Here is a 26,324-nt window from a genome sequence, read left to right as displayed (position 1 = left end):
TATTTTACATGTGTGTGAGAGAGTGAAAGAACAGCTTCCAACAAGAGAGTGCTGGGTAGAAGGTGTAGAGAAATAGGAAGTATCTATCATTTAATTGAATGGTGCGAAGAGGGTGTGAAAGTGATCTCCATCTTCCAACATAGAGTATTGGATAGAAGTTGTAATTAGAGGAGAAATGTTTTCCGTTGAGTGAATAGTGGATGGAGGGTGTTTAAAGTGTTCTCCATCTTGTGTAGGTGGGTAGAGAACAAATATCTAAAAGAGTTGTCTGATATCAATAGGTGGTTTATGTAAGATTTGCAGCAGAAAGTTTGAATGTATAATGTGAGTCAAGATGCTTCCCACAAAAATAATTGTAAAAGATAGAAGAGGAGCTGCCAATGTGGCAAGAAGATTGGATGAGGTTGTGAACTTGCTAAGAGTTGTGCAAGTGAAGTTTGTTTTGCACCAACAGTTAGAGTGAGTAAAGCAGAAGATAAAAAGTTGGGAGCAGAAGGTGTGGTACCAGTATGTGAGCAGCAGTTACATGCAAGAGGAGAAAAACATGAGCATGGGAGCCATCTTTACCTGAATACCAAAGCATATGCTTTGACAGAAAAAGGGAAAAAAGTGGACACTGTATTTATCATGAAGGGCAAGGCAAAAGGTGCAGCTGAAAAGGTGGAAAATGAGGAAGAATACCTTGAATGCCCAAGTGTAATGGTAGTGTATGATCAAGCAAAAGAATTAGAGGACCATTTCTTAATTGAAATAAAAATGAGAATGACTATGGCTTTGTTTGATTTAGTTGAGTAGAAGGAAAGATGTGAGCGGCCCACACAATAAGAAATCCTCACGGAGAAGTATATGTGGGTTCTAGTTGTTGAGTCAAAAGAAGTGGTAGAAGAAACATATTCTCTAGAGGGCATGAAAATAGAGGTGAATGAAGTGCAAGTGAATGCACATGAAAAGAACCTTGAGAGGGTACTAAACATAGATGCCAGGAAAATCCATTATAGGAATGTGGGAATGTGTACCCATTCCTATACCCACAATATTTGGTGAATACATTTATATGTAATATACCCACCTCCTTATTTGTTTACTTGTGTACCATAGTTTGATTAGCGTCCCCATCCTTGTACTAAACATTTATATGTGAGCGGCCCACAGAATAAGAAATCCTCATGGAGAAGGATATGTGGGTTCCAGTTGTTGAGTCAAAAGAAGTGGGAGCAGAAATATATTCTCTAGAGGGCATGAAAATAGAGGTGAACAAAGTGCAAGCGAATGCATATGAAAAGAACCTTGAGAGGGTACTAAACATAGATCCCAGGAAACTTCATTATAGGTATGTGGGAATGTGTATCCATTCGTATACCCACAATATTTGGTGAATACATTTATATGTAATATACCCACCTCCTTGTTTCGTTTACTTGTGTACAGTAATTTAATTGGCATCCCCATCCTTGTACTAGTGATGGTACCCATGCATATATTGGTAACTATGGCACTAAATGAAGAAGAGTGTTGTGTTGCAGCAGGGGAACACCATGTTGGAGAAACAAAGAAGATCAAAGAGGAAATGATGACATGCAAGTGAATCCAGGAAAGGTGAAAGCAATCAGAGTGTTGGAATTTTTGTCATTGATGTCATAGGTTTGTTGGATCTTGTAAAGATGCTGATTATGCATTATGGTCAATTTGAGTTGTTTACTTTTTGGTTGAGCTGCCTGTTTGCTTGGGTGAGCAGCTTGAGCTGCTTGGTTACCTGCTTGAGGTGCTTGTATGCTTGCTAAAGCTGCTTGGGTGTCTGGTTGAGCAGGGTGTGTGTCTGCATCAGCAGTGTATATGCCTACTTGTCTCCTGTCAGCAGCTTAGTCAGATTTGATGCCACATCATTCTTGAAAGGTCATCCTCGAATAGTCAATGTAGCTATTGATATTAATTTCGACCATGTTATAGAGGCTATAAACTGTATCACAAATTTTTGTAAGGATGACGAATATTTATTGTTATCTTTCGGTTATCTTTTTGAGTTTCATCAAATATTTATTGCTGCCGTTTCAAGGAAGTCGTGGATTCTATTTCAATTCTTTGTTGCCGTCTTTCATTGGGTATTTGATTTAATGAATCGTGGAAGTCGTGCAGGTTGAAAATGATGATAAGACATGGTTGTGCCGTTTTTTTTAGAAAAATTAGAGGGAATCGTTTTTAATTGAATTGCGCTTCAATATGGTGCTTGGCGTTAATCTTCATAATTTATTCTGAGTTGTTACTCTTCATCTGGTGGGCATATTTGTTGCCGTCTCCTTATTTATTTTTCGCTGCATGGAATTAATTTATTATTGTGAGCGGCTATATTTGGTCTTTTAAAAAACCCAATGATTTTTTTTTTTTTGAGTGATATGAGCTTGCCGTGTATCGGGTGAAAAGAGTTGGAAGAAAAAGATGATTTACGGGTGAATCGTGTGATTATTTGATTGTTAAAAAAAATCGTGGGGTGGTCTTCAAAAGTTTTTCTTGGCATCGTTTTTTTTTCGGCGTTGGTGAATTTCCTATTCAACAAGTTTGTGCAAGTGGAAGATTTTAAAAAACACGTATTTTTGAGATATACATTTTTTTAAAGAGTATCATTCAGTAGCACACAAGTTATGGGTGTTTTCTTTTGTTCTGTCATGGAGAAAAGAGTGTAGTGATCATTCTTTTGTGTTGATTAAGAAATTGGTGGTGTGTAAGGTGGACGTGGTTGAACATAAGTTATGGGACTAATTTTTAAAGTGTTGGTTTTTGTTTTTGAAATGCTGATGTTATCTTTTGGGTATATGAAGCTTCCTGAAGTTGATACGAAGGAAGATATTTGTGGATGCATAACATTTGGAGAGTGCTAAACGAATATGATGGGATCTACGTTTTAGTGTGTGAAGTGTTCATTTTGAACAGTTTTCAGTAAAGTAATGGACAAGATAATGATCATTGAGATATATTTGAAAATCTGAAGAAACAAATTTCTATGAATACAAAGGATGTAGCAGAGTGAATAATAATATACTTCTGAGCAATTTTAATTAGATAGAATTAAAAATGTTTTGAAAGGTTGAAGTTGGTTCTTTAGATTTGAGAAGTTGGTATTTTGAAAGGGTTGGTGCCCTTTGTGATTTGAAGCTCACTTTTCTATTTTGGATTGGTGCCCATTTGTTGAGATTAATAAGAGCTTGTTAATTGGTTTTTTACTTGGAAGGTTTTCCACGAGAAATTTTGGTGTCGGACTCTCTTTGATTTATTTCTCATGTTTTATGCTTGTCTTTGAGGTTTCAAGTTTTAATTTCTTCAAACATTGATTCATCCCCCCTCCCAATATTTTCTGTGTGCTTCTCAATTGGTAGCATAGAGGGTGCCTTATATTAAAGCTTAAAAAATCGAGGGTTGATCCTATTTGCACACCAAGATGAATGCTTTGGAAGGTTTTGCAATGAATAGAGCTCCTCTATTTGATGGCTCTAACTACGCTTTTTGGTGTGTCAGAATGTGAGCATATTTGATATCTCTTGGATTTGATGTCTAGAATTGTGTGGTGATAGGCTATACAGTTCTTCAAAATCCACCATCCACGTCTGATGAAAAGAGACCTTTTGAAAGCAACGCTAAGGCTACAAATGCAATACTGTGTGGATTGTCAGAATCTGAATTTGTTAAAGTCATGCACTATGATACTGCTCAAGCAATGTGGGATAAACTCAAGAATGCCTATGAAGGAGATGAAAAGGTGAAGCAAACCAAGTTTCAAACTCACAGGATGCAATTTGAAAGTTTAAAAATGATAGAAGAAGAAAATGTTGCAGCCTATTTTCTAAGATTAGATGAAGTATTGAATTATTTTAAGGGTCTTGGCCAGAAGGTTGATGATAGTTTGGTTATTCAAAAAATCTTAAGGTCTTTACCTTTAAGATTTGATTGAAAGATCTTAGCCATAGAAGAGATGGTTGACCTTGATAAATTGTCCATTGACAAGCTCTATGGTATATCAACTACATATGAGATGAGGACAAACACAAAATCTTCAAAAAGGGAGACCGCTTTCAAAGCTTCAAAGAAATGCAAACAAAAGGAGCAAGCTTCAAGTGACAATTCGGATGATGATTCAGACTCATAAGAAGCTTTGTTCATGAAAAGGTTGAAGAAGGATTTCAGCAAACAAAAGAAGAAGATGTATCTTAAATGTTTTAATTGTGAAAAGGCTGGACATTTTGTAGCCAAATGTCCATACGAGAATAGTGAAGATAGCAGTTATGAAAAGAAGCCTAAGTTTAATAAAAAGAAGTACAAAGGAAAAGATAAGAAGACATGAAAATCCAAAAAGAGTCTTTATTCAAAGGAGGAAAGTGATTCATCTGAAGGAAGTGATAAAGAATCTTAGAGTGACGAGATTTTGTTTATGGCTCTAGAAGAAATTCATGCTGAAAATCAAGAAGATGAAGATGTTTTTGATGAAGAAGGTGGAAAAGTGGATCTTGAATAAGAATTTTTAAGTGCTCTCAGTGAGATTAAAAGTCTTAAGAAGAAAATTCTAAATTTGAAGCTGCTGCTCAAAGAATAAAGTGAAGAAAAAATTAGGAAATCACAAGCTCTTGATGACACTAGGAAGCTCATAGATGACCTGAAAATCCAGATTGAAGAAGCTAAGAAGGTTCAAGAAGATTAGAAAAATTAGATTAAGTTGAAGGAAGAAAACTGTGATAGATTGGAAGCTGAAATTGTCTCTCTCAGGAAGTTAGGCAAATCATCAACACTGTTGAACCAAGAAAAGATAAATCAGAAAAGTTCACTATCATTGGATGATCTACTAGCTTCACAAAAACAGTCTTTAGATAAAGGTGGAGTTGGCCTTGAAGAAGGTCAAAACTCTAAGTCTTCAAAAGAAGAACAACAGACTCTTAATGGTGATAGCTCAAAAATTTCTTCTACAAAAAACAAAAGTAATGGTTTCAAGCAGCCCACCATTACTAGACAAGCACTCTTAACCTGTTTTAATCATTCTTTCTTTCATGGTTATTGTTATGCTTGTAATTACTTTGGACACGAGGCAATAAATTGTAGATTGTCTTTTATAAATGATTTCAGATTTGTGAATTAGAACTCCTTTGCCCCTTTGAGGAGTTATAATTTTGTTTGTTACAAATGTAATAACATTGGACATAGTGCAAGATTTTGTAAGAATGGCAGGGCAGATCTTTCAAAGAAAGATATTAAGAACAATGTTAAGGAAACCAAAGTGTGGAGGAAGAAAGAGAAAGAGGATGAAACAAAGTCTTTGATTGTGCAAACAACTCTTCTTGCACAAAATGAGAGGGATATTTGGTATGTGGATAGTGGCTGCTCTAGACACATGACTTAAGATGAGAGGTCTTGACTCTCAAGAAATCCAATGGTGGCACGGTAAGGTTTGGTGGAAATTCGTTTGCAAAGGCAGTTGGAAAAGGTACTCTTATGTTGAATGATGGAAAGACTAAAGTTGAAAATGTGCTGTTTGTGGAAGGCTTAAAACACAATTTGCTCAGTGTTAGTCAGTTGTGTGATCAGGGACATAGCTTAACTTTCATCAAATTTTTGCAAAATTAATAAAGATGGTGTTCATATTGTCAATGCAAGTAGGACTGTGAACAATTTATATATTCTTGATGATGTTAAGAGTGAAACTTGTTGTTTGAGTCTACTTGATGAATCTTGGTTGTGGCACGGAAGATTTGGACATAAATTTCGATAATCTTATTCAGATCAACAAGAAGGGAGTTGTTAGAAGCTTGCCGAAACTCACTAAAACATTTGACACTGTGTGTAAGGATTGTCAATTGGGCAAACAAACTCTTAGGAGTTTTAAATCAAAGGAGTACTCAAGCACGATGCCTTTAGCGTTGATACACAATGATTTGTGTGGTCCTACAAGAACAAGAAGTATGCAAGGTGAGAGATACTTTATGCTTTTAATTGATGACTACTCACGTATGACTTGGGTGGCCTTTTTAAAGGAAAAATCAAAAGCATTAGAGAAGTTCAAAGCTTTTAAACCCTTGGTTGAAAATGAGAAGGGTCTGAAAATTAAGTGTCTACGATCTAACAATGGAGGTGAATTTACCTCAAATGATTTTGTGAGCTTTTGTGAGAAGTTTGGTATCAAAAAACAATACTCAGCTGCTAGGACACCTCAACAAAATGGAGTATTTGAGAAGAAGAATAGATCAATTCAAGAGATGGCAAGAAGTAGATGAATGAATCTAAGGTAAGTGATTGTTTTTGGAAAGAAGCAGTCCATACAGCCGTCTACATTCAAAATAGAGGTCTGATTAGAGCTAAGCACAACAAGTCACTATATGAATTGTGGAATGGTAAGACAACATCTGTTAAGCATTTTAAAATCTTTGGCAACCCTTGTTATATTAAGAGAGATGAGGATAACTTAGGCAAATTTGACACTAGAGTTGATGAAGGTATTTTTCTAGGATATTTAAAAAAAAGTAAAGCCTATAAATGTTTTAACAAGAGATTGCATAAGATAGTTGAGAGCACTAATGTGAAAATTCATGAGATAGCTAACTCTTTTGAGAAATTGCAAAGTTGTGATGATGATTTATAGATTGGCGAGGCTAAAAGTGCTGATCAGTCAACTTCTACTAGTATGCAAGTTGGGACAACAACTAACAATGCTGGAAATACCCTAGAAAACAAATGAAAATGAAGGAGTTGGTGCACATTTAGTTGGTGGAACAACAGACAATCAGTTTAATATAGCAGATGCATCAGTTGGTCTTACACCTTCACATGATGGAAGTAGATCTACAATCAAAACTTCTCTTAAAACTTCATCAAGATTTGTATCCTAGTGGAAATGATTTTTCACTTACAGTCTATATAGACGCAGATTGGGGTGGCTCAGTTGATGATAGGGAGAGCACAAGTGAAGGTGCTTTCTTCCTTGGGAGGTGTTTAGTATCATGTCATGGTAAAAAGCAAGCATCTGTTTCTCTCTCAACAACTGAAGCGGAATACATTGCAGCAATGTCCTGCTGCACACATGTTCTTTGGATGAAGTAGACATTGAAAGACATTAAGGTAGATTTCAGTCATCCTATTTCTATCTTTTGTGATAATACAAGTGCCATTAACATATCTAAAAATCTTGTTTTGCACTCTAGAAACCAAGCATATTCCTATCAAGTATCACTTCTTGCTCGAACAAGTTAGTAATCAGCAAGTTAAACTTGAATATGTTTCTACTAAAGATCATATTGCAGATGTGTCTACTAAGCCCTTGCCAATAGATATATTTGAAAAGCTGAGACAGTTGTTAGGAGAAGTTTCACTCCATCCTTGAAGAGTTGTATTGCTTAGGGGGAGTATCTATTGTATTATTTTATGCCACTCTTCCATGTTTACAAGTATAATTATGGATTTGTATCAGTTTTGGTTAATTGTAGATTTATATCAGTCATTGATGTCAAAGGGGGATTAGGATCTCAGGGGGAGATGTATTGTTGTTAGGAGGCTGCAAAAGGAGCTGGAGTTGCCATCAATGACAAAAGGGGAGTTTGTTGGAATTTTTGTCATTGATTTCATAGGTTTGTTTGAGCTTGTAAAGATGCTGATTATGCATTATGGTCAATTTGAGTTGTTTCCTTTTTGGTTGAGCTGCTTGTGTGCTTGGTTGAGCAACTTGAGCTACTTGGTTACCTGCTTGAGGTGCTTGTATGCTTTCTGAAGCTGCTTGGGTGTTTGGTTGAGTAGGGTGCGTGTCTGCATCAGCAGTGTGTGTGCCAATTTGTCTCTTGTCGGCAACTTAGTCAATGTAGCTATTGATATTTCTTTCAACCATGTTATAGAGGCTAAAAGCTGCTTCACAAATATTTATTAAGGATGGCAGATATTTATTTTTAGCTTTCGGTTATCTTTTTGAGTTACATCGAATATTTATTGCCGTTGTTTCAAGGAAGTCGTGGACTTTATTTCAATTCTTTGTTGTTGTCTTTCATTGGGTATTTGATTTAATGAATTGTGGAATTCGTGCAGGTTGAAAATGATGATAAGACATATTCATGCTATTTTAAAAAAAAAAAAAGAGGGAATCGTTTTCAATTGAAGTGAGCTTCAATATGGTGCTTTGCGTTAATCTTATTATTTATTCTGACGAGTTACTCTTCATCTGTTGGGCGTATTTGTTACTGTCTCCTTGCTCGTTTTCCTCTACATTTGAAATTCCACTCGGATCTCCAATCCAGATAATGGAAAATTTCACTGCAGTGCCATTGATACAAGTTACAATTGAAATCTGAAATTTTAGTGGTTTTTAAAATAGCTCTACTATTAGTGGCTATTACCTATGTCACAAGATTTGTCGGATTTCAACCAAGAAATTCGAATTTCACCAAACATTAAACTTCTACATAAAATTTGTTAAAGTTTGCTTGGGATTCGTACAAAAAATATAGGGCATATTTTTTACTAAAATATATTTTTGTAAATCATTTGTTTAGGGTTTTTGAGCTATTTTTCTTTAAAACTCTGCTAATCGTCGATCTAAGCACACATCTGCTAGTGTATAGAAAGGTCCCCATGAAAAACAGTAGCAAAGATTTTGAGTGAGGCCTCCGCTGAGAGTCGAGCAATAGCTACATGCGTTGCGACTTCTATTCTTCCCGTATTTGAGTCTCTGAGCGTCCAGACAGGGGGTAGATTTTATTTTACGGCTGTTTGCTTTTATTATTTTTCTTTAGTTTTTTTTTCATCTATAATATTTTATCAAAAAGATTAATGATGCATTTTAAATTTTTAACGATATATGTTTACAACACTTCAATTGTCAAATATTTTTTTATTTAAATTGAATTGCTATTAAGTTTATCTACATTTATTATAATAAGTATATTTAATATTATTTTGTTTTATTTTTATAGTTTTTATTTTTTAGTATTAACATTTAATAAATTACACTATCATATTTTAAATATTCAATTTAGATATTAAACTATTAAATTAAATTTGACAAATATACTAATTTAATACATTTAAATTAAATTTAGCAAATATATTATATTTAATATAATATCGTTTTATTTTAAAATTAACACATTTAAATATTTAAATTAAAATTTTAAACATTTTAATATTGATTTTTTTATAAATTTAGTACTGTTTTATTTTATTTTTATAGTTTTTATTTTTTAATATTAATGTTTAATAAATCAATCATATTTAAAAAATTATATAAGGCGAATTTAATGTCAAATTTTTTTCCGAATTTTTTCCCCTTGCAAACCTCATTCGAATTTTATTGTTGTCGAACTCGAACTCGAATTCAAACCTTGCTACTTAGGCTATTGCTATTGTCTATTGATAAAATAGGACTGAAAAGAATTACTATTAGTGGCTTTTATACATCAGTTGATTATTTTGACATTTGTTATCTGGTAGGCACTATTTAAAATTGACGATTTACCTCAATTTATGTTAAACAATAGTTGTACTTTATTCTTTGAGAAATTTGAAACTTTTGGACAAATTAATATAAAATCATAAGGAAATTGTAAAAGTAATTTCAGATTCAAAATACAATTAACTTTTAAGTAATCAAAGAATTCAATAATAATTTATAAATAAAATTCTCCAGTATTTCTGTAATTTTTCATAAATTGTGCTTTTGCGTAACATCTTTCCTTGTCAAATTTATTCTATACCCTATGAAAACCACAAGCTATACACCCCAATCATATCTAGGATTAGTAAAATTACTAAGGCAAACCAAAATCCTTGCTTAAACCTCAAGTATAATACTATTCACCTTAATTTATCTGAAGGTTTACCCTTTCCGCTATTGCTGACTTGCAGAGAAAGCCAAATTTTTGATAGCTTACATTATTTTATTTGTTGTTGCTGCACTCATCTGCCTGGTGTTGGGAGATGATAACAGCCTTGTGAATATGAGGGATTGCTGGGAATATTTTTAAGGTATATAAAATTCATCTCCCTTGAGCACTATATCTCTGATTAAACAGGATCTTTACAGTTTATCCACTTAATGTCCTCACTGAGAAGGGCCTTAAGCTGCTTCATAAAATGTTCATCTATCTTATGATATTTCTTCCAGAAATTTCAACTGCAATAATTGTTCTTTAGTAAAGCATGAGCTATTCTCCTTTAATCAATTCAGCTTAGCATCAGTGCTGGACATACACCTCTTTTGGGTGTCATGTTAGTGGGCTTGAGAATGCATAAACATTAGAGGTTGGCATGTTTCTTTGAGAATGTTCCAGGCAAGAGGTTGTTCTTGATCCTGTGAAAATATTTTGTAGTTATATTATTTATGGGAAGTTTCTGAAATTCATGTTGTTGCATGTAACAAACTACTCATAGGAATTTTTAATCTTTTTAGTAGGTAAGATTTGCTGGGTGAAACTCTGATTTCATTTCTCTTTAAGCTTGATTTGGCCATGACAATTTCCTATTTTAACAATGTCTTTACATTTTCCTTAGTTTATGTTTATTAAATCTAAGACTCACATTCTGATTTTATTTCTTGTTTATTTATTTTTTACCTGCACTGATGACTGTTACTGCTTGAAATCTTCAGCCTCCAAAACCCAAGGTTCCTCGCACCATTGAAAACACACGAGAGTCTGATGAGACTGTTTGTAGACCTGATGATGAAGAGGTACGTTGTTGGCTAGATATTTAACAGATATTTGAATAAATCAGGATTCATTTAATTGTTTAGATGAATTTCTAAAAGATAATTGTAGCTTTGTTTGGAGAGTTCTGGTTGCAGTTATTTGCAGATAATGCTGCTGATGAGTTTAGTGCACATTTTAACCGTGAACAAATGCCAAAAATTCTGATCACATCATCACGGTTCAGGTCCACTGTATGTCGAGGTTCTATCTATCTTGAATGTTTAATGAAATGTTTTCTTTTAGCTAGAACTTAACAGTAATTGTTATGTTAGATGATCTTTTTCAACATTGTATTGAATTTTAAATTTGTGTTTGAGATTTTACCTACATAACAGTTCTAATGTAGTAGTTTATTTCTCTCAAATACAATGATGTTTATTGATACCTTACATGTTATGCATTTGAAGAAGTCAGCATATTTTGGGTTCATATGGTGTATCGACATATAACATATTTTAATTTCAATGTTTTCATTGTTTGAAGCAAAGTACATGTATCGACTTTAACATTTCTTTATCATATTTGTGTATGAGATTTTACCTACATAACAGTTCTAATTGTAGTGGTTTGTACTTTATATATATCAAACACAATGTTGTTTCTTGATGCCTTACATCTCATACATTTGAAGAAGTCAGTATATATTTTTTTGATATGGTGTATTGACATATTAAGAATACACAGTTTAATTTTAATGTTATTCATTGTTTGGAAGCAAGGTGCATGTGTTGACTTTAACAATTCTTCATTAGATTTTGCCTGCAATACAATTCTAATTGATTTAGTCTATATTTCTAGAGTTCAATGATTTTCCTTGACAACTAAGCTTTAACTCCATTTAAGAAATCTGCATATTTTTATTTTATATGCTATATCTACATATAACAGAGTTGGGGTTCCATTGTTGTTTGTTGTTCAGAGAGGGAACCATTTGATTGCGGAGTTATTATCTATCATTCCAAATGCAACTTACTATAAGCGAGGGACTTATGAACTTAAAAAGGTACTTTAATTTGTTTCATTTCTGACATCTTTTAATCCTTTGATCTGTCTATTATGTAGTAATTATAAAGTAGAATTATGGATTGTATGCTTCTATTTCTCTTTTCATATAATACTAAAAGCTGTTGTTCTAAAATTTTGTTGTCGTTTTCTTGGGTTTATAGATTGTGGAATATGCAAACAATCGAGACTTTACTTGTATTGTGGTCACTCATGAGAATCGAAGGGAGCCAAGTATGTTTTATTCCAAATAAATGTTAATTTGTTTTTTCTACAAAAAGGTTTTGTATTATTTGTGTGTTTTGGGTCACTACCTGAATTTACATCCCGTCACCATATTTCCTAATTTTAGTATGAACACAAAAGTTATCAAAGGTGCTATTGTATCTTCTTTTCTTCACCCATATTAGGTTCAATGTATGTAACCATAGACACCAAGAGATATGAGATATCTGGATAGAGATATAATTTAAAAAATAGGTTATAGTTGTATGTGAACAAGGGTTTGACTATATGACATTTAAATTATTTAATCTGACAGCTTTTGGTAGAAAGTTGTATGTATATCTTCAAGTCACCGTGACTTGCTATTTAAATTATGTTATATTAACTATAATATTAATGATGAACTGATTCTCTTCCTAATCTTGGCTCAGTTTCATAATTGTTCTTTCCAATCATTCAATATTTATTTTCCAATACTTATTCTTTCTTTAGTTGCATTAAGCGAGTTAGACGTCTCTCTAATTAAGATACTGATTATGCACAAATTAGTTTCCATTTGATAATTGACATCTTTTATCAGTCACATAATTATAATAAACTACAACATTTTATTATAATATTTTAATATGTATTATTAGTGAATTAGAATAATTACAATAAATTGTCATATTGAGTATAACAGAATGATAATTTTACATATTCTATATTGAATTTTGATGCTATGTATAGTCTAATTAATACTAAATTCATTTTGATTGATGCACCAAGAGTATATCAATTATTTCTAACCCTTAGAATTCAATTTTTATGAAATTCTCTTATTGAATTTTTAATTAATGTGAGTAGTTTGTAATAGTATCTTCGACTTTTTGCCTTTTCTCTTGTTCTCTACTCCCTACGTTTTCCCTCATCTTTTCTCTTCTTGATGATAGATTACAGAGTGTGATCTAGAGTGTCCCTTCATTATTGATTAAAAATACGGACAATCTTCTACTAGAAGCTCTCAAATTAACTGTAATGGATTGTGGAAATATCTTGTCATTAATGTAAGTTACCGACTAGGGGTCATGGCTACGAGGATAGGTTTACACTCTACAAATCCGAGTTTCTTGGTGACTGGGCTCATAGTTATATATTGTAACCTACAAACAACATTGGTCCAAATTTATCTTAAGCCTAATGTATAGTCCTTACAACTTCCTATACAAAAGTCAATCAGTAGCAAAAAGATTTACGACTAAAGGCTTTAGAAGATGAAATTAAACTCAAAACAGAGATAACTTTGCTTCCTTCTTTTGCTAATTTGGTATAACTCTTCCTTCATGTTGCAACATTTGCTATCTATCTATAATGTTGGAAATTAACTACTTTGCAATCTACACCTAATATTTTAGTACCCTATATAGTGTTCATCTCCTTAGGTGTGTTCTAGGACCCAGCACTTTGTTGAAGTGTCATTGATGTCAAGTTCTAGTTCAGCGATATGCCCTTGGTGGCAAAGTTCGTATATTGTTTCTTGATCTTTCTACAAGTGTTATCTGTTGCTTATTCCAGCTGGTTGTGTCTTTCGATTTCTGATTTGAGGTGTTTCGTCTCCTAAGTTAGCATGCTTACATGTGGCTTTTGGCTTTTTATCCTCTGCAACTTCTTTACTCTCTGTGCGAGTTCAGGGCAGTTACATTCCCTTCTGACGAGGCAGTTGGTAATATGCTTCAGATTCACAGTGTCTGAGCTTTTTACAGCAGTTCGTTTTCTTTCAGGCAGTGCTCACTATGAAATGATTTTATGTTTACTGAGTGTAAGAGAGGTGTTTTGAAATGATGTCTAATATTCCTTTCTCTGTGGCATCAGAAGTTTGGTGATATTCTTTTCTCTGTGGCGTTATAACTTTGGTGATTTTGTATTTTTTTTTCTGAACAACATTTTCAGAGAATACATGAAAAATGTGGAGAAGTTATTTCTTCTGTTTTTTTTTGGGTGATATATGTTTGTGAGAGAGTCGTGTATCGATTTTGTAAAAGTGGGTGTTGTTCTGAGTTGAAGTTCTGTGAGTTGAATGAGAGCATGTGTTTCTTTTTAGAAGATACAAAAAAGAACCCTTTCATGCTGAAGATGTGTGTATATACAACCAGTGTTCGAAGTATATCAATAGAGTTGAAGGTCATGCTTTTGGTGGTGTTGTAATAAAGTGTTTGGTATATCACAAAAAGTGTGTGAAATTCAAGCCAACGTGGTATGCAGCATAGACTTTTTCTGAGCTTAAATGTTATTCTGATATGTTCTTATACAAAGTATGAAGAGTTCAAGGTGGACAGTCAAAATGAGTCCTTCCGCGAAAATTCAGAATCTATGTGAATGAGAGTGTGGATGTGCTTAAAGGAGAAAATTAACAGCTATTAGGAGCTGTGCTGTTTCTCAGATTGTTAATCTCTTTGCAAAGGTTGAAGCCTTTATGTGTGAGTTGATTTTTTATAAATCTGAAGTTGGTGCTTTTGTATCAGAGGTTGGAGCCTCAGTCAATCAGAGTTGGAGCTATGTCTTTGTAACTGGGTTGTTGCCCTTTCTTTCTAAATTAGTGAACCGTGGTTTTTTACCCGAAAGGGTTTTCCACGTGATAAAATTTGTGTCTCTGTCTCTCAAGTTTCTCAGTTTAAGTTTGTCATACCTAAGAGTTTTTATGTTAAAATACTGATTCACCCCCTCCCCCTCTCAGTATTTTTCGTTTTTCACACTTCCCAAGTCTTTTTCTCAACAATGGACTGATTTCTCACTAGACATAAGCATTATTTAATGCTTAAAACCTATCATAGAAATTTCAGATTAAAATGCAAAAAAGACACTTGCATGTGAAAATGCTGGTGTCTTAGACATGTATCAAGATCCAACACTAGTGCTTGTTTTCGAAATCCTAATATTTTAATTGTAGATTCTTATCTAAACCTATAATTATCCCAAAATTTTTCATATGGTAAATTAACCTTGAATGCAAATAAAACATGTTAGGTCATCTGGAAGTCCACTCAGTCACTTATAATTTTCCCTTTCAAGGTCATGGGTACTAATTCTTCTTTTACAACACACTCTACAACAATTTGGGGTTCACACATTGAAGGAGTGGTAGATAGAGGCTTGTATCATCCTCAATCAATCATTCCATAGTTGCATCTTTGATCCCTAAATATATTCTTTCGATTCCCTTTGTGCTCATCTCCACATCTTCCCTAATTAATCCCAATGGCTTTTTAGGATCCCCATTCTCTCCCAAATCTGAATACACCTTTTGCATGCTTCCAAATCAGTCTACTGTTCTCCACAACCCTTCAACCCTTCTTCCAACATTCTCTCAAACAGCGTATTAGCTAGTCTTTAGTGTTGAGACATGGACCAGCTAGGACTCGAACCTAGGAGCCATACGTTGCTGGAGTGCTCTACCACTGAGCTACTGGCCCCTCTTGGACCAGTCCATCGTCGGTCCGGGTGTGGCTTATTTCCAACACCAACATCCCCCCCTTAAGCCACACCTCTCGTGTGCTTGGGCTCCTAGCCTAGACCTGGCTCTGGTACCATGGAGACATGGACCAGCTAGGACTCGAACCTAGGACCTTCCATACGCTGCTGGAGTGCTCTACCACTGAGCTACTGGCCCCTCTTGGACCAGTCCATTGTTGGTCCGGGTGTGGCTTATTTCCAACACCAACATTTAGAAGTGGAAACCCTTTAAACCCTTCTTCCAACATTCTCTCAAACAGCGTATTAGCTAGTCTTTAGAAGTGGAAACTAAATTCAAAATGGAGTGAATCACACTTCCTTTTGCTATTGCTAGTTTGGTATAACTCTTCCTTAGTGTTGCAACAATGGCTACCTATCTAATAAGGACGGAAATTGCCTGCTTGGCAATCTTCTCCCTACGTTTTAGTACGCAATTTAGTGTGCATCTCTTTAGGTGTGTTCTAGGACCCACTTGCTACATTCTAAGCCTTTTCCCAAACAATGGGCTGATTTCCAATTAGATCCAAGCATTATTCAATCCGTAAAGCATATCATAGAAGTTTTGATAAAAACTCCAAAAAGACACTATAGTGTGTGAAAACATTGTTTTCTTAGATGCATTAAGATCCGATGTTGGTGTTTGGGTTTTATTTAAAATCCTAAGATTTTAATTGTAGGTTTTGATCTAACCCTAAAGCCATCATAAAATGTTTCCAATGTTGAATTAACCTTGAATGCAAATAAAACATATTAGGTCATTTGGAAGGCCATATTTGAAATAAACCAGTTTGTATTTCCCAATGGATCAGTAGATTTATGATGATATTTTAGAAAACAATTTAAGCTTTGCTAACTCAGATTCTGTCTGTTAAATGTAACATCAATACTTCTGCATTTACAATAAACAGATCCACGGGAAATACTTTACACAAATTTCTTTTTTTTGATAGATAATGGGCCTTTGGCCGAATAATTATATTAATTGAATGAAATTACATAAAGTTTACAACCTTATTCAGTGTGGGCACCGATAGGAAAGAGTCGGGCGAAGAAAACCTTCGGTCTTGCCCAAGGAATAAATTTCCTGGAAATAATCAGATAAAATACAATAAGTGGCCTGTTGCCATTCCAGAACAATACATTTGATATTACCTATCAATTACATCATACTAATTCCAACGGTGATGTTTACGGAATTAAACTGAAACAGTGCCCTATCCTGATATGATGGGATGAAGCAGTTCTGATTAAACCATGTCAAATGCCTCCACCTGAATCCTGCAAAACGAAATTGCCAAAACAAACTACGCATTTCTCCTGCATACTGTCAGACTAGTCTCAATCAGAAAGTATATGCAACTGTAACCAGACTTATTGAATTCCCCTATTTTATCTAAATAGAATCATTTTCCATAGCTCTCCAAGGTGAAACCGCACCAAAAGATTGCCCATAAAAGATCATATTACTCTTGAACCAACCTAACCATTTCTTAACAACAGATAGAAAAGCAAATCGAAGTATAAAAAATCCCAAAGAAAGATTTAGCTAGTAAGATCTGCTGAATTTAAGTAAACAAAGCATATCCCGGTATAGGGCCATGACAGCCATAGACTAATTTTAGAAGCCCAGCCAAAGTAAAACTGACATAGAAAGCGAAAATACAAAAAACTTGCAACTAAATACAAAAGGAGAAGAGAATATATATATATATATATATATAAGCAAAAGCAAAAACCAAGAGTAGTCTAGCAAACAGGGGAACAAGAGCCAGAGCAAGTGCCAAACGGATGTATGAACATGTTTATGAATATATTTATTCACAAATTCGTCTTTTGATGGAGTGAGTAAAAGGGCCATGGTATGGGCCAAGTCCAATAGGCCAGACCGTCTATATCAATATATACATCCATATATATATATATATGTGTAACTCTGTGTATACATCCAATTTGGAGAAGGCTTGCAGTTAAGCATGAGACGAAAGGAACAAAAAAACTAAGAATTATACAAAACTAACCAAAACCTGCTAAGCTTCAATAAGCATTATCATAAACAACCCATATGTCTATATTGCATTCATCAGAACTGAAAGCAAAAGATGGCAACCTTAAGTATCAAACTTGCCCTAGTGGAGCCAACCGAGATGATAAAGTCTAGTGTATGTAGAATGAGATACAATAAGCTACCCTAAAGATAGAAAACAAGCCCTAGGACTCAGAAGAAGCTAGATTCCTTTTCATTCGTGCCTTGCTTACCGCCGGTCTTGGATTACTAGAGGAATCTCCTGGGCTAGGCGCAGAAGCAGAGGGGGGCTCTACGTCGTCAGGCACTACTTCGATGCCTTCCGCTTCCAGATAGTTGGCTAGCCATCTTTTACATGTCGGTCTTTTAACATGCGAAAGCCATATAAGAAAATAGAAATTTCGCTGCCTTATTGGATTATAAGCAAAGTCAGCCTCATATTCGATTTCCAAGATTGGAAATCTTGGCACTAGTTTGTTCTTCCACATGAACCTGTCGTATTGCTTTGGCTTAGGGACGGTTAAATCATCAGCCACATTAATAACAATCCTATCCAATTCGCCCAACAAGTCCTTCTTGAAAACACTTCGGCATAACTTCTTAAACACCTCCCTATCCTTCTCAAAGTGCATGGCCACTGCGAGAAACATCGCAGCTATGTCAAAATTGGCCCTGGTTCGGTCTTCATTCTTAATATACTCTTCCCCTCATGTTTTCTTTACCACACGAATCACCAGGTCATGAGGAAAGGCAAGAATGCCTCTCAATCTGTCCTCTTTGATTTCCCCTGTGAATGCCATTTGTCTCTTAAGCCCTCCTAGTCTCAGCAGTGTGTCCATACTGTTTCTCAGCTCACACACAAAACAACAGACGAAAGGATTTACACTGAAATATCCGACTACTTCTTAAAGAAGATGATGAGAAGTCAATTCCTTAGTTATCGTGCAGACAAAACCGCCATAAATGATAGTACCGCTAACTTGAAAAACCTACTAAATCGCTCTGAAGTGTCAGTGAAGAATGTAGGGCTACGATGCTTGGATATTGATGAGAAACAATCTCCAAGGTCAAGGTAATTAATATCGACGACGATATTTGAAATTCCACACGTACTCATATCACTCTAAAAACAGCTAGCACGCAAGACAGGAAGGAAGTTTAGTAAAACAAAAAACTCATGATAAATGACCCCTATAAATGTCGCTGAAGCACACAAAAAAACAAAATAAATAATAAAACATAGATATTTATGTGTATATATATATATATCTAAATAAAATAATATATATATATATATATATATATACATGTGTGTATATATATATATATACACACGTGTATATATATATATATATACACATGTATATATATATATGTATGTATGTATGTATGTATATACAACTTTACACAACATTTCTTGAATGAAAAGATAGACTGAAAATATTTATTAACAGTGACTACAGACAATGTGTGGAATGATTAATAATCTGAGATATTATTCATCAACCAGTTCCATTACATGCTCCAATAACCAGACTGCATATATGGACTGAAACATAAAATTCATACTCATCTAATTTCTGAATGCTTCCCTTACATGATACTGCAGACCAGCAGAGGTGAAACGATAATACTTCCTTGCTTGTGTTTAGAGGTGCAAGCAAGCATATGGTGTTTGTGATATAAAGCATAAACTGTCCTGCGATTCACATTCAACCACTAGTGCTGATGCTAGGGTTCTTGACGCAGCCTGAAGCCTTCCTTCCACTTCTAGCACCCAGCCGCGGACTCCTGGAGGCAGACTACAATGGCGAAAGACATTGACAGTGAAAGAGTGTAGGTGAGGAGGTTGCTACACCTGCAAATTTGTTCCCTGAGATTGGTACCTCATTGAACAGATGTGCCTACAGGCAGTTTCCTTTAAATCGTGATACCCTCACCACTACAGCGACCCTTATAAATATATTTCTTTCCAAAGTCAATTTAATGAAATGACTGCCACAAATAAACAAGGTCGGCTCAGGCACAAGTCAGCCAAGATCCTTTACTAAAAATTATTTTAATAGTGACATTTATTTATAATTTTATTTATTTATTTATACTTTATTTAACTATTAAAAAACAACACCAACAAATAAAAGAGCCCCTAATCGGTGACATAACAATATTCAATCACTATCGTTTTTGCTCTCAAACTCACTAGTGTTAAGTCTTCTTTTGCAACACATTACAACAATTTGGAGTGAACACATTCAAGAATCTACAAATGAGGCCTTGTAGCATCATCAGTAGTTGCATATTTCACCCATTTCCCTTTTTGTTTATCTCTATACTCATTCCTAATCCATCCCAATGGTTTCTTAGGATCCATATTCTTCCCCAAATCTGATTACACACCCCTTACACCTTCCAAATTAATTTGTTGCTCTCCACAATCCTTCAATTCTTTTAACACTCTCTCACACAGCACATTTGATGGAAGGATTGAAGGGTTGTGGAGACCAATTGAATGAATCGGAAGGATGCAAAGGGTGTTTCAAAATTGGGAGACAATAGGGATCCTAAGAAGCCATTAGGATGGATTAAGGATGGAAATATGAATACAAACTTTTTACACCCTTATAATACAGTCCATTGTTCTCAACAACCTTTCAATCCTTACATCATTCTCTCACACACCACAAGGTGTCCTAAGAAGCCATTGGGATGAATTAGGGATGATGAGTATGGAGATAAACACAAATGGAAATGGAAAAACATACCTAAGAGATCAATGATGCAACTATGGAAGACTGAATTGAGGATGCTACAAGGGTCTATGCAATAGTGTTTGAGTTTGGGCTTACAAATGACCTAATATGGTTTATTTGCATTTAGGGTTAATTTACCATTAGAAATGTTTTATGGTGGCTTTAGGGTTGAGTCAAAAACTATAATGACACAACTTGCACAAATGAGGAAGATAATATGAAATATATTGCAAATGCATTATAATAGTTAGAAGTAATAAGCCACTTTGAGGGGGCAAACCTCCAAATATCTCCAATGAGAACACACTTCACACTCACTACCTCCTATATTTACCCTACTTATTCAACTATGGAAGACTGAATTGAGGATGCTTTAAGGCTCTATGTAATAGTGTTTGAGTTTGGGCTTCCAAATGACCTAATATGGTCTATTTACATTCAAGGTTAATTTACCTTTAGAAACATTTTGTGGTGGCTTTAGGGTTGAGTCAGAAACTATAATGACATAATTTGCACAGATGAAGAAGATAATATGAAGTATGCAAATGCTTTATAATAGTTGGAAGTAACAAGCCACTTCGAGGGGGCAAACCTCAAATATCTCCAATGAGAACACAATTCACAATCACTAGCTCCTATATATACCTACTTATGCCTAGGATATCATCCAGTCCGACCTAAATTTGTCTATATAGGCCTGAGGCTGACCAAAATAACTATAGAGCAATATAATAATGATAATGACTTAATTAGAAGTTAAGGTAGCCACAAGCCAACTACTCATAACCATATGTATACTCTAGGATTAAGGCTGTAGCATGCCCCTCCGCTTCAGAGAAGCATTTTACTCAATGCTAACCAAGTGTGGCTTCTTTTGAATGAACTCTTCATCTTCCCATGTGGCATCTCTAACTAGTAGATTCTTCCATTGAATGAGATATTCATTGAGTGTTATAGTCCTCAGCTTCTTTGTACGTGTTTGAAGAATGAACCCTAGTTCCAATATGAGTCTTCCTTCTTCATCAAGCTCTATTAATATTGTTTGTATAGGGATGTTATTCCCTATTATTTTCTTCGAATAGAAAACATGAAAAATTGGATGTATCTTAGTTGTTGTTGGCAACTTAAACTTGTAGGCAACACTACCTATCTTTTGCATGATTTGGTATGGGCCATAATATTTTGGTGACAAATTATTATTCTTTGTTTGTTGCTTCAATGATATTTGCTTATACGGTTGTAATTGAAGAACACCCAATCCCCAACTTCAAAACTTCTTTCACTGCAATGTTGATCCGCTTATCCACTTGCTACTTCATTCGATTTTGTGCCATGGCCAAATTATCTGCGAGTCATGAAAGTACTTATTTATGAAGCATGTGGTCCTCCACAACCTAAACTCTTGGTGCCACCTTCAATGGTGGTGTGATGGAAGGAGGCTAATTTCCACATAGTGCCATAAAAGAAGACATTTTTGATGAGCTATGGAAGGAAGTTTTATACTACCATTTTGCTAGTGGTAGCCAATCTATGGTTGTGATTGCTTATCCGAAGTGAACAATGTAGATATCCTTCCAAACACTTATTAACAACCTCAATTTGCCCATTAAATTGAGGATGGTATGAAGAACTATGAGCCAATTGAGTTCCTAAACATGATAATAAATCTGTTTAAAAGTTACTGGTAAAGATAGGATCAAGGTCCCTAACAATAACCTCAGGGGTACTGCCTAGCTTTTTTATATTCTCCAAAAATGTTTTTGCCACTATACTCGCTACAAAAGGATGGGATAATGCAGTAAAATGGGCATATTTAGTGAGATGATCCGCCACTGCCATGAATCTGTTCAAAAGTTACTAGTAAAGATAGGATCAAGGTCCCTAACAATAACCTTAGGGGTACTGCATAGCTTTTGTATATTCTCCAAAAATGTTTTTGCCACTATACTCGCTACAAAAGGATGGGATAATGCAATAAAATGGGCATATTTAGTGAGGCGATCCACCACTGCCATGATGACATTCCGAGCTTTAGATCTTCGAAGACTTGTGATGAAGTCAATGGAGACCTCTTCCCAACGCTGGCTAGGAATAACTAAGGGCTGCAAGAGACTTGATGTCTATGTCTCTCTTTATTTCTTTGGCAAACCGAGCATTCAGCCACACATTTTTGAATATCCCCTTTTAGTCCTTCCCAAAAGAAGTCTTGCTTAACTTGATGATGTTTCTTCAAAAATCTGGAATGATCACCAATTGGAGACTCATGAAGTTCTGTGATAATTTTTCATTTGAGGATGGAATTCTTGCATAGGTATAATCATTCTTTATACCACAAAGTGTCTCCATTTCAACAAAACTTATCTGAACTACTCGTATCACTTTGTAATTGTTGAATGAGATTACTTGTAGCGACATCATTTTTCCACTCGTCTGTAGCTTCTGCTACCCAATCTGCTTGTAATATTGACATGGCACACAATAGAGCTTCATCCTTTTCATCCTTCCTGGATAACGCATTTGCCACAATATTTCCTTGCTTTTCTTGTATATGATCTCAAAGTCATAACCCAACATCTTAGTGACCCATTTTTGTTGCTCTTCAGAAGATAATCTATTTTCCAAAAATTATTCTAGGCTATCACAATCTGTCTTTGCTCTGAAATGTCTTTGCATTAAATATGCACCTCATTGTTTGATTGCATGAAGAATAGCTACCATCTCCTTCTTGTAAATAGGCTTGAGTTGATTCTTACCCTTTAATTGAGGGTGCTCTCAAAAGCAATGAGCCAATCTTCCTACATGAGAATTGCTCCAATACCATTACTTGAAGCATCACTTTCCACAATAAGACCCTTGGTGATGTTTGGAGTAGTGGACATAGCCTCCTTCAATCTTTCAAATGCTACATTAGCTAATTCATTCCATTGAAAAGAATCCTTCTTTAATAGAGTTGTGAGTGGTGCTGCTATATGACCATAGTTTGCATAAATCTTCTTGAGTACATAGTCAACCCCAAAAAGCCCTCTATTTCTTAATGGTTTTGGGAACAAGCCATTCCACAGTGGCCCTAATTTTGTTAGGATCCACCTTTACTCCATGTGAAACTGTGTCCCAAGTTTTCCACCTCTTCGAGACCAAAAGCGCACTTGTAAGGCTTAGCTTATTGCTGGTGATCTTGAAGAACTTGTAGTGCTATATCAGCATGGTGTAAATGTTCCTCCCATGTCTTGCTATAAATTAATATATAAAGAACACTAATACAAACTTCCTCAAAAATTTCTTAAAGATGGAGTTCATCAAAATTTGAAATGTAGATGGTGCATTAGCAAGACCAAAAGGCATCACCAAAGTACTCATAATGGCCCTCACGAGTCCTAAATGCTGTTTTGGGAATGTCCTCTTCCTGAATTCGAATTTGGCGATAATCTGATTAAGATCTAACTTTGTAAAAACATAGCTCCATTCAATTCATCTAATAAATCATCAATGACTGGAATAGGAAACTTATTGTTGATGGTGTACTTGTTGAGCTCCCTATAGTCTGGGCACATGCACTATGTTTCGTCCTTCTTACGCACCATTGCCACTGGTGAGGAGTAAGCACTTTGGCTATGCTTGAGAATTTCTGCTTCTAGAATCTCTTGAACAATTTTTTAAATTTTACTTTTTTGTATATATGGGTACTTGTAAGGCTTGACGTTAGGTGGCTGGTATCCTAGCACTAGTTGTGTGGCATGATCATGATCCCTCTTAGAGGGAATTCCTTTAGGCATCTCTCCAAAAACCATTGAGTGCCGATCTATATTTGCTTGTAAATTTGGATGGGTAGGGGCATTTGATTGATAGGCTTCCAATGAAAATAACTGGGTCACAAATCCATCAGTGTCGTTTCTTAAGCAACTTTTGCATTTGATGAGAGCTTACCATTTGTGAGGATTTTGCACGCAACCCTCTTAACTCCATTGTCTTTCGTTCTAATTGAAATCTCATGAATAGTTCTTGAAAGTTCATCTCAATTGTTCCCAAAGTAGTAAGTCATTGTACTCCCAAAACAATATCTGCTGCACCCATGGAGATAGCATACATTGGACAATCAAGATGATAATCTCCTATGGATAAATTAATGTTGTGGTATTTTCCAGAACAACTAACTGTACCACCATCTACAATCAAAACTTGAAACTTTGGAGCTGGATAAATAAAGCAATTCAGATGTGTAGCCAACTTTTTGTTAATAAAGTTATGAGTACTACCTAAGTCTATCAAGATTTTTACTCTGTCCTTTAAGAAACTCACCACTTTGAGTGTTTGTGGGGCAATAAAACCAGCAAGTGCATGGCAAGAAATGATTGGTTGGGAATCTTGTGATTCCTTATCTGATGCCTTGTCGCTTTCTAATATTGGTTCCTCCTCTTCATCCTCACTCGGACTTTCAATATGGAATGGTTTCTTTTCACTGCATTTATGCTCTTGACTGTATTTGCTATCACAATTGAAACATGATCTTTTTGCTCTCTTCTCCTCAATGTGTTGTGGAGTCAACCTAGTGGGTTGAGGTAATGATTGTGTAAGAGACTCTTTTCTTTTATGTTTCAGATCCCTTGTTGATTATAAGCAAAAAACTTCTCTTCAACTTGTCTTGGCATGAGTGTTGCTCGTGACACATCTTGTGGATGGAAATATTGCACCTCATATTATATGTGGTCCTTTAAACCTCCAAGAAATAATTCTTTCAAATGATCTTTTATAACATTCTCCAGTCTTAGAGAAAAAGGCTTAAAATTGTTGAACATAATCTCTGACTGAACCTGTTTGCTTTAATTTATTGAGTTTGCAGAAGTAGCTATCCATAAAATTGTCTCCCTAATGGGCAGCAAGTTCCTCTTGAAAAATTGACCATGTGAACACAACCTCCCTTTCTTTTCTCATCACATAACTGATGATACCAAATAAATTGGTCTAGTTCCAAGTACGATGAAGCCATAGCCACCTTTTGTTGACTTGGAACATGGCGAAGATCAAAGAATTGCTCCATTTGGCAAAGCCAATTGGTTCAATCGTTTCCACCAAACTTCCACATATCCAACTTGGGTATGAATTGCCTAGGAATATGATTATTAAAGAGATGATCCTTCGTGAGATCTGATTCAAACCTGCAAAATTCATGTCCCATAAAAGAATTATCTTCTATCTTATTAGAAGAATCTTCCCTCTAATACTTCATTCCAACGCTGATCCGGGTTATATACCCTTCCACTTGGAAAGGATATGACTTTTCAAAGAGAATAGCTGTAATGCTTCTAGTCAGCCCATTAATTATTTTACCATTGTTATTATTTATTAATACCTTTTAATCTCTTTAGTTCTAGGTCAGCCTTAATTGCCCATTTGTTATTATTCTTAGTTGGCCAACAAATTTCATTTATCTTTATTTTGAGTGGGCCCTTTTCTAATTAACTTGCCTATGCACACTTATGAGGTCTGGGATTTGTATTTAGAAGGCTACAACTCCTTACAGATTGGCTGGGGCATGACAAGTTTCTTCGCACATTGGGTTTCTCTAGATTAAATCAGCTGTGCTGATATTCTTTTCATGTGTTATGTTTCCATTACTTGTTTATGGTATTTTCTTTCAAGTTTTCAAACAAACCATAGCACAAATAGGTAATAATTAATTTTTTGTAAGTGTGTATCAACTATATAAGCAACTTTCAAGCACAATATTTAATTTTCTTTTTCAATATCTAATTATTGGAATCTTGCATAATATTCTTTGTTACATGATGGTTCTGTGAGTTGATTAAGCATTCATGTTTGTTGGAGCATGATTTGTGATATGAACTACATTTGTGAGCAACTGACAAGTACAAAATGAATTTAAGTCTTAGTACACAATTTTGATAAAAAAACAAGAAAAGCATTTAAAAATTAAAACAAGTGGAGTAAGTTACTGACCTCCCACCCAAGTCCTTGCGAGAAGGGGCCTTGTATCATTTTCTCGAAATTTTCAATGCAGTAACCAAATTAAGCCAATAAGGATTGTTTGACACGTTGAATGGGATGTTGTTGAAGTACCAAAAATCGACACATGCAATGTCTGTTTGCTCATGCACATCCCTATTCCACCCAGTTGCC

The 26,324-nt window shown here is 35.0% G+C and overlaps 1 protein-coding gene across 2 annotated transcripts in view; it reads left to right on the top strand.

Moving 5' to 3' along the window:
- Nucleotides 1–26,324, top strand: part of LOC131048047 (uncharacterized) — a 63,820-nt gene that overhangs the window by 7,756 nt on the left and 29,740 nt on the right. For both annotated transcript variants that reach the window (XM_057981889.2, XM_057981888.2), the window contains exons 3-6: nucleotides 10,601–10,681; nucleotides 10,796–10,891; nucleotides 11,620–11,703; nucleotides 11,867–11,936. In XM_057981889.2, coding sequence (XP_057837872.1) covers nucleotides 10,601–10,681; nucleotides 10,796–10,891; nucleotides 11,620–11,703; nucleotides 11,867–11,936 — 331 coding nt within the window. The remainder of the gene's footprint in view (nucleotides 1–10,600; nucleotides 10,682–10,795; nucleotides 10,892–11,619; nucleotides 11,704–11,866; nucleotides 11,937–26,324) is intronic.

The sequence above is a fragment of the Cryptomeria japonica genome, chromosome 6 (assembly GCF_030272615.1).
Source record: "Cryptomeria japonica chromosome 6, Sugi_1.0, whole genome shotgun sequence".
Classification (NCBI taxonomy): domain Eukaryota; kingdom Viridiplantae; phylum Streptophyta; class Pinopsida; order Cupressales; family Cupressaceae; genus Cryptomeria; species Cryptomeria japonica.
This window is presented reverse-complemented; position numbering and strand designations above follow the sequence as displayed.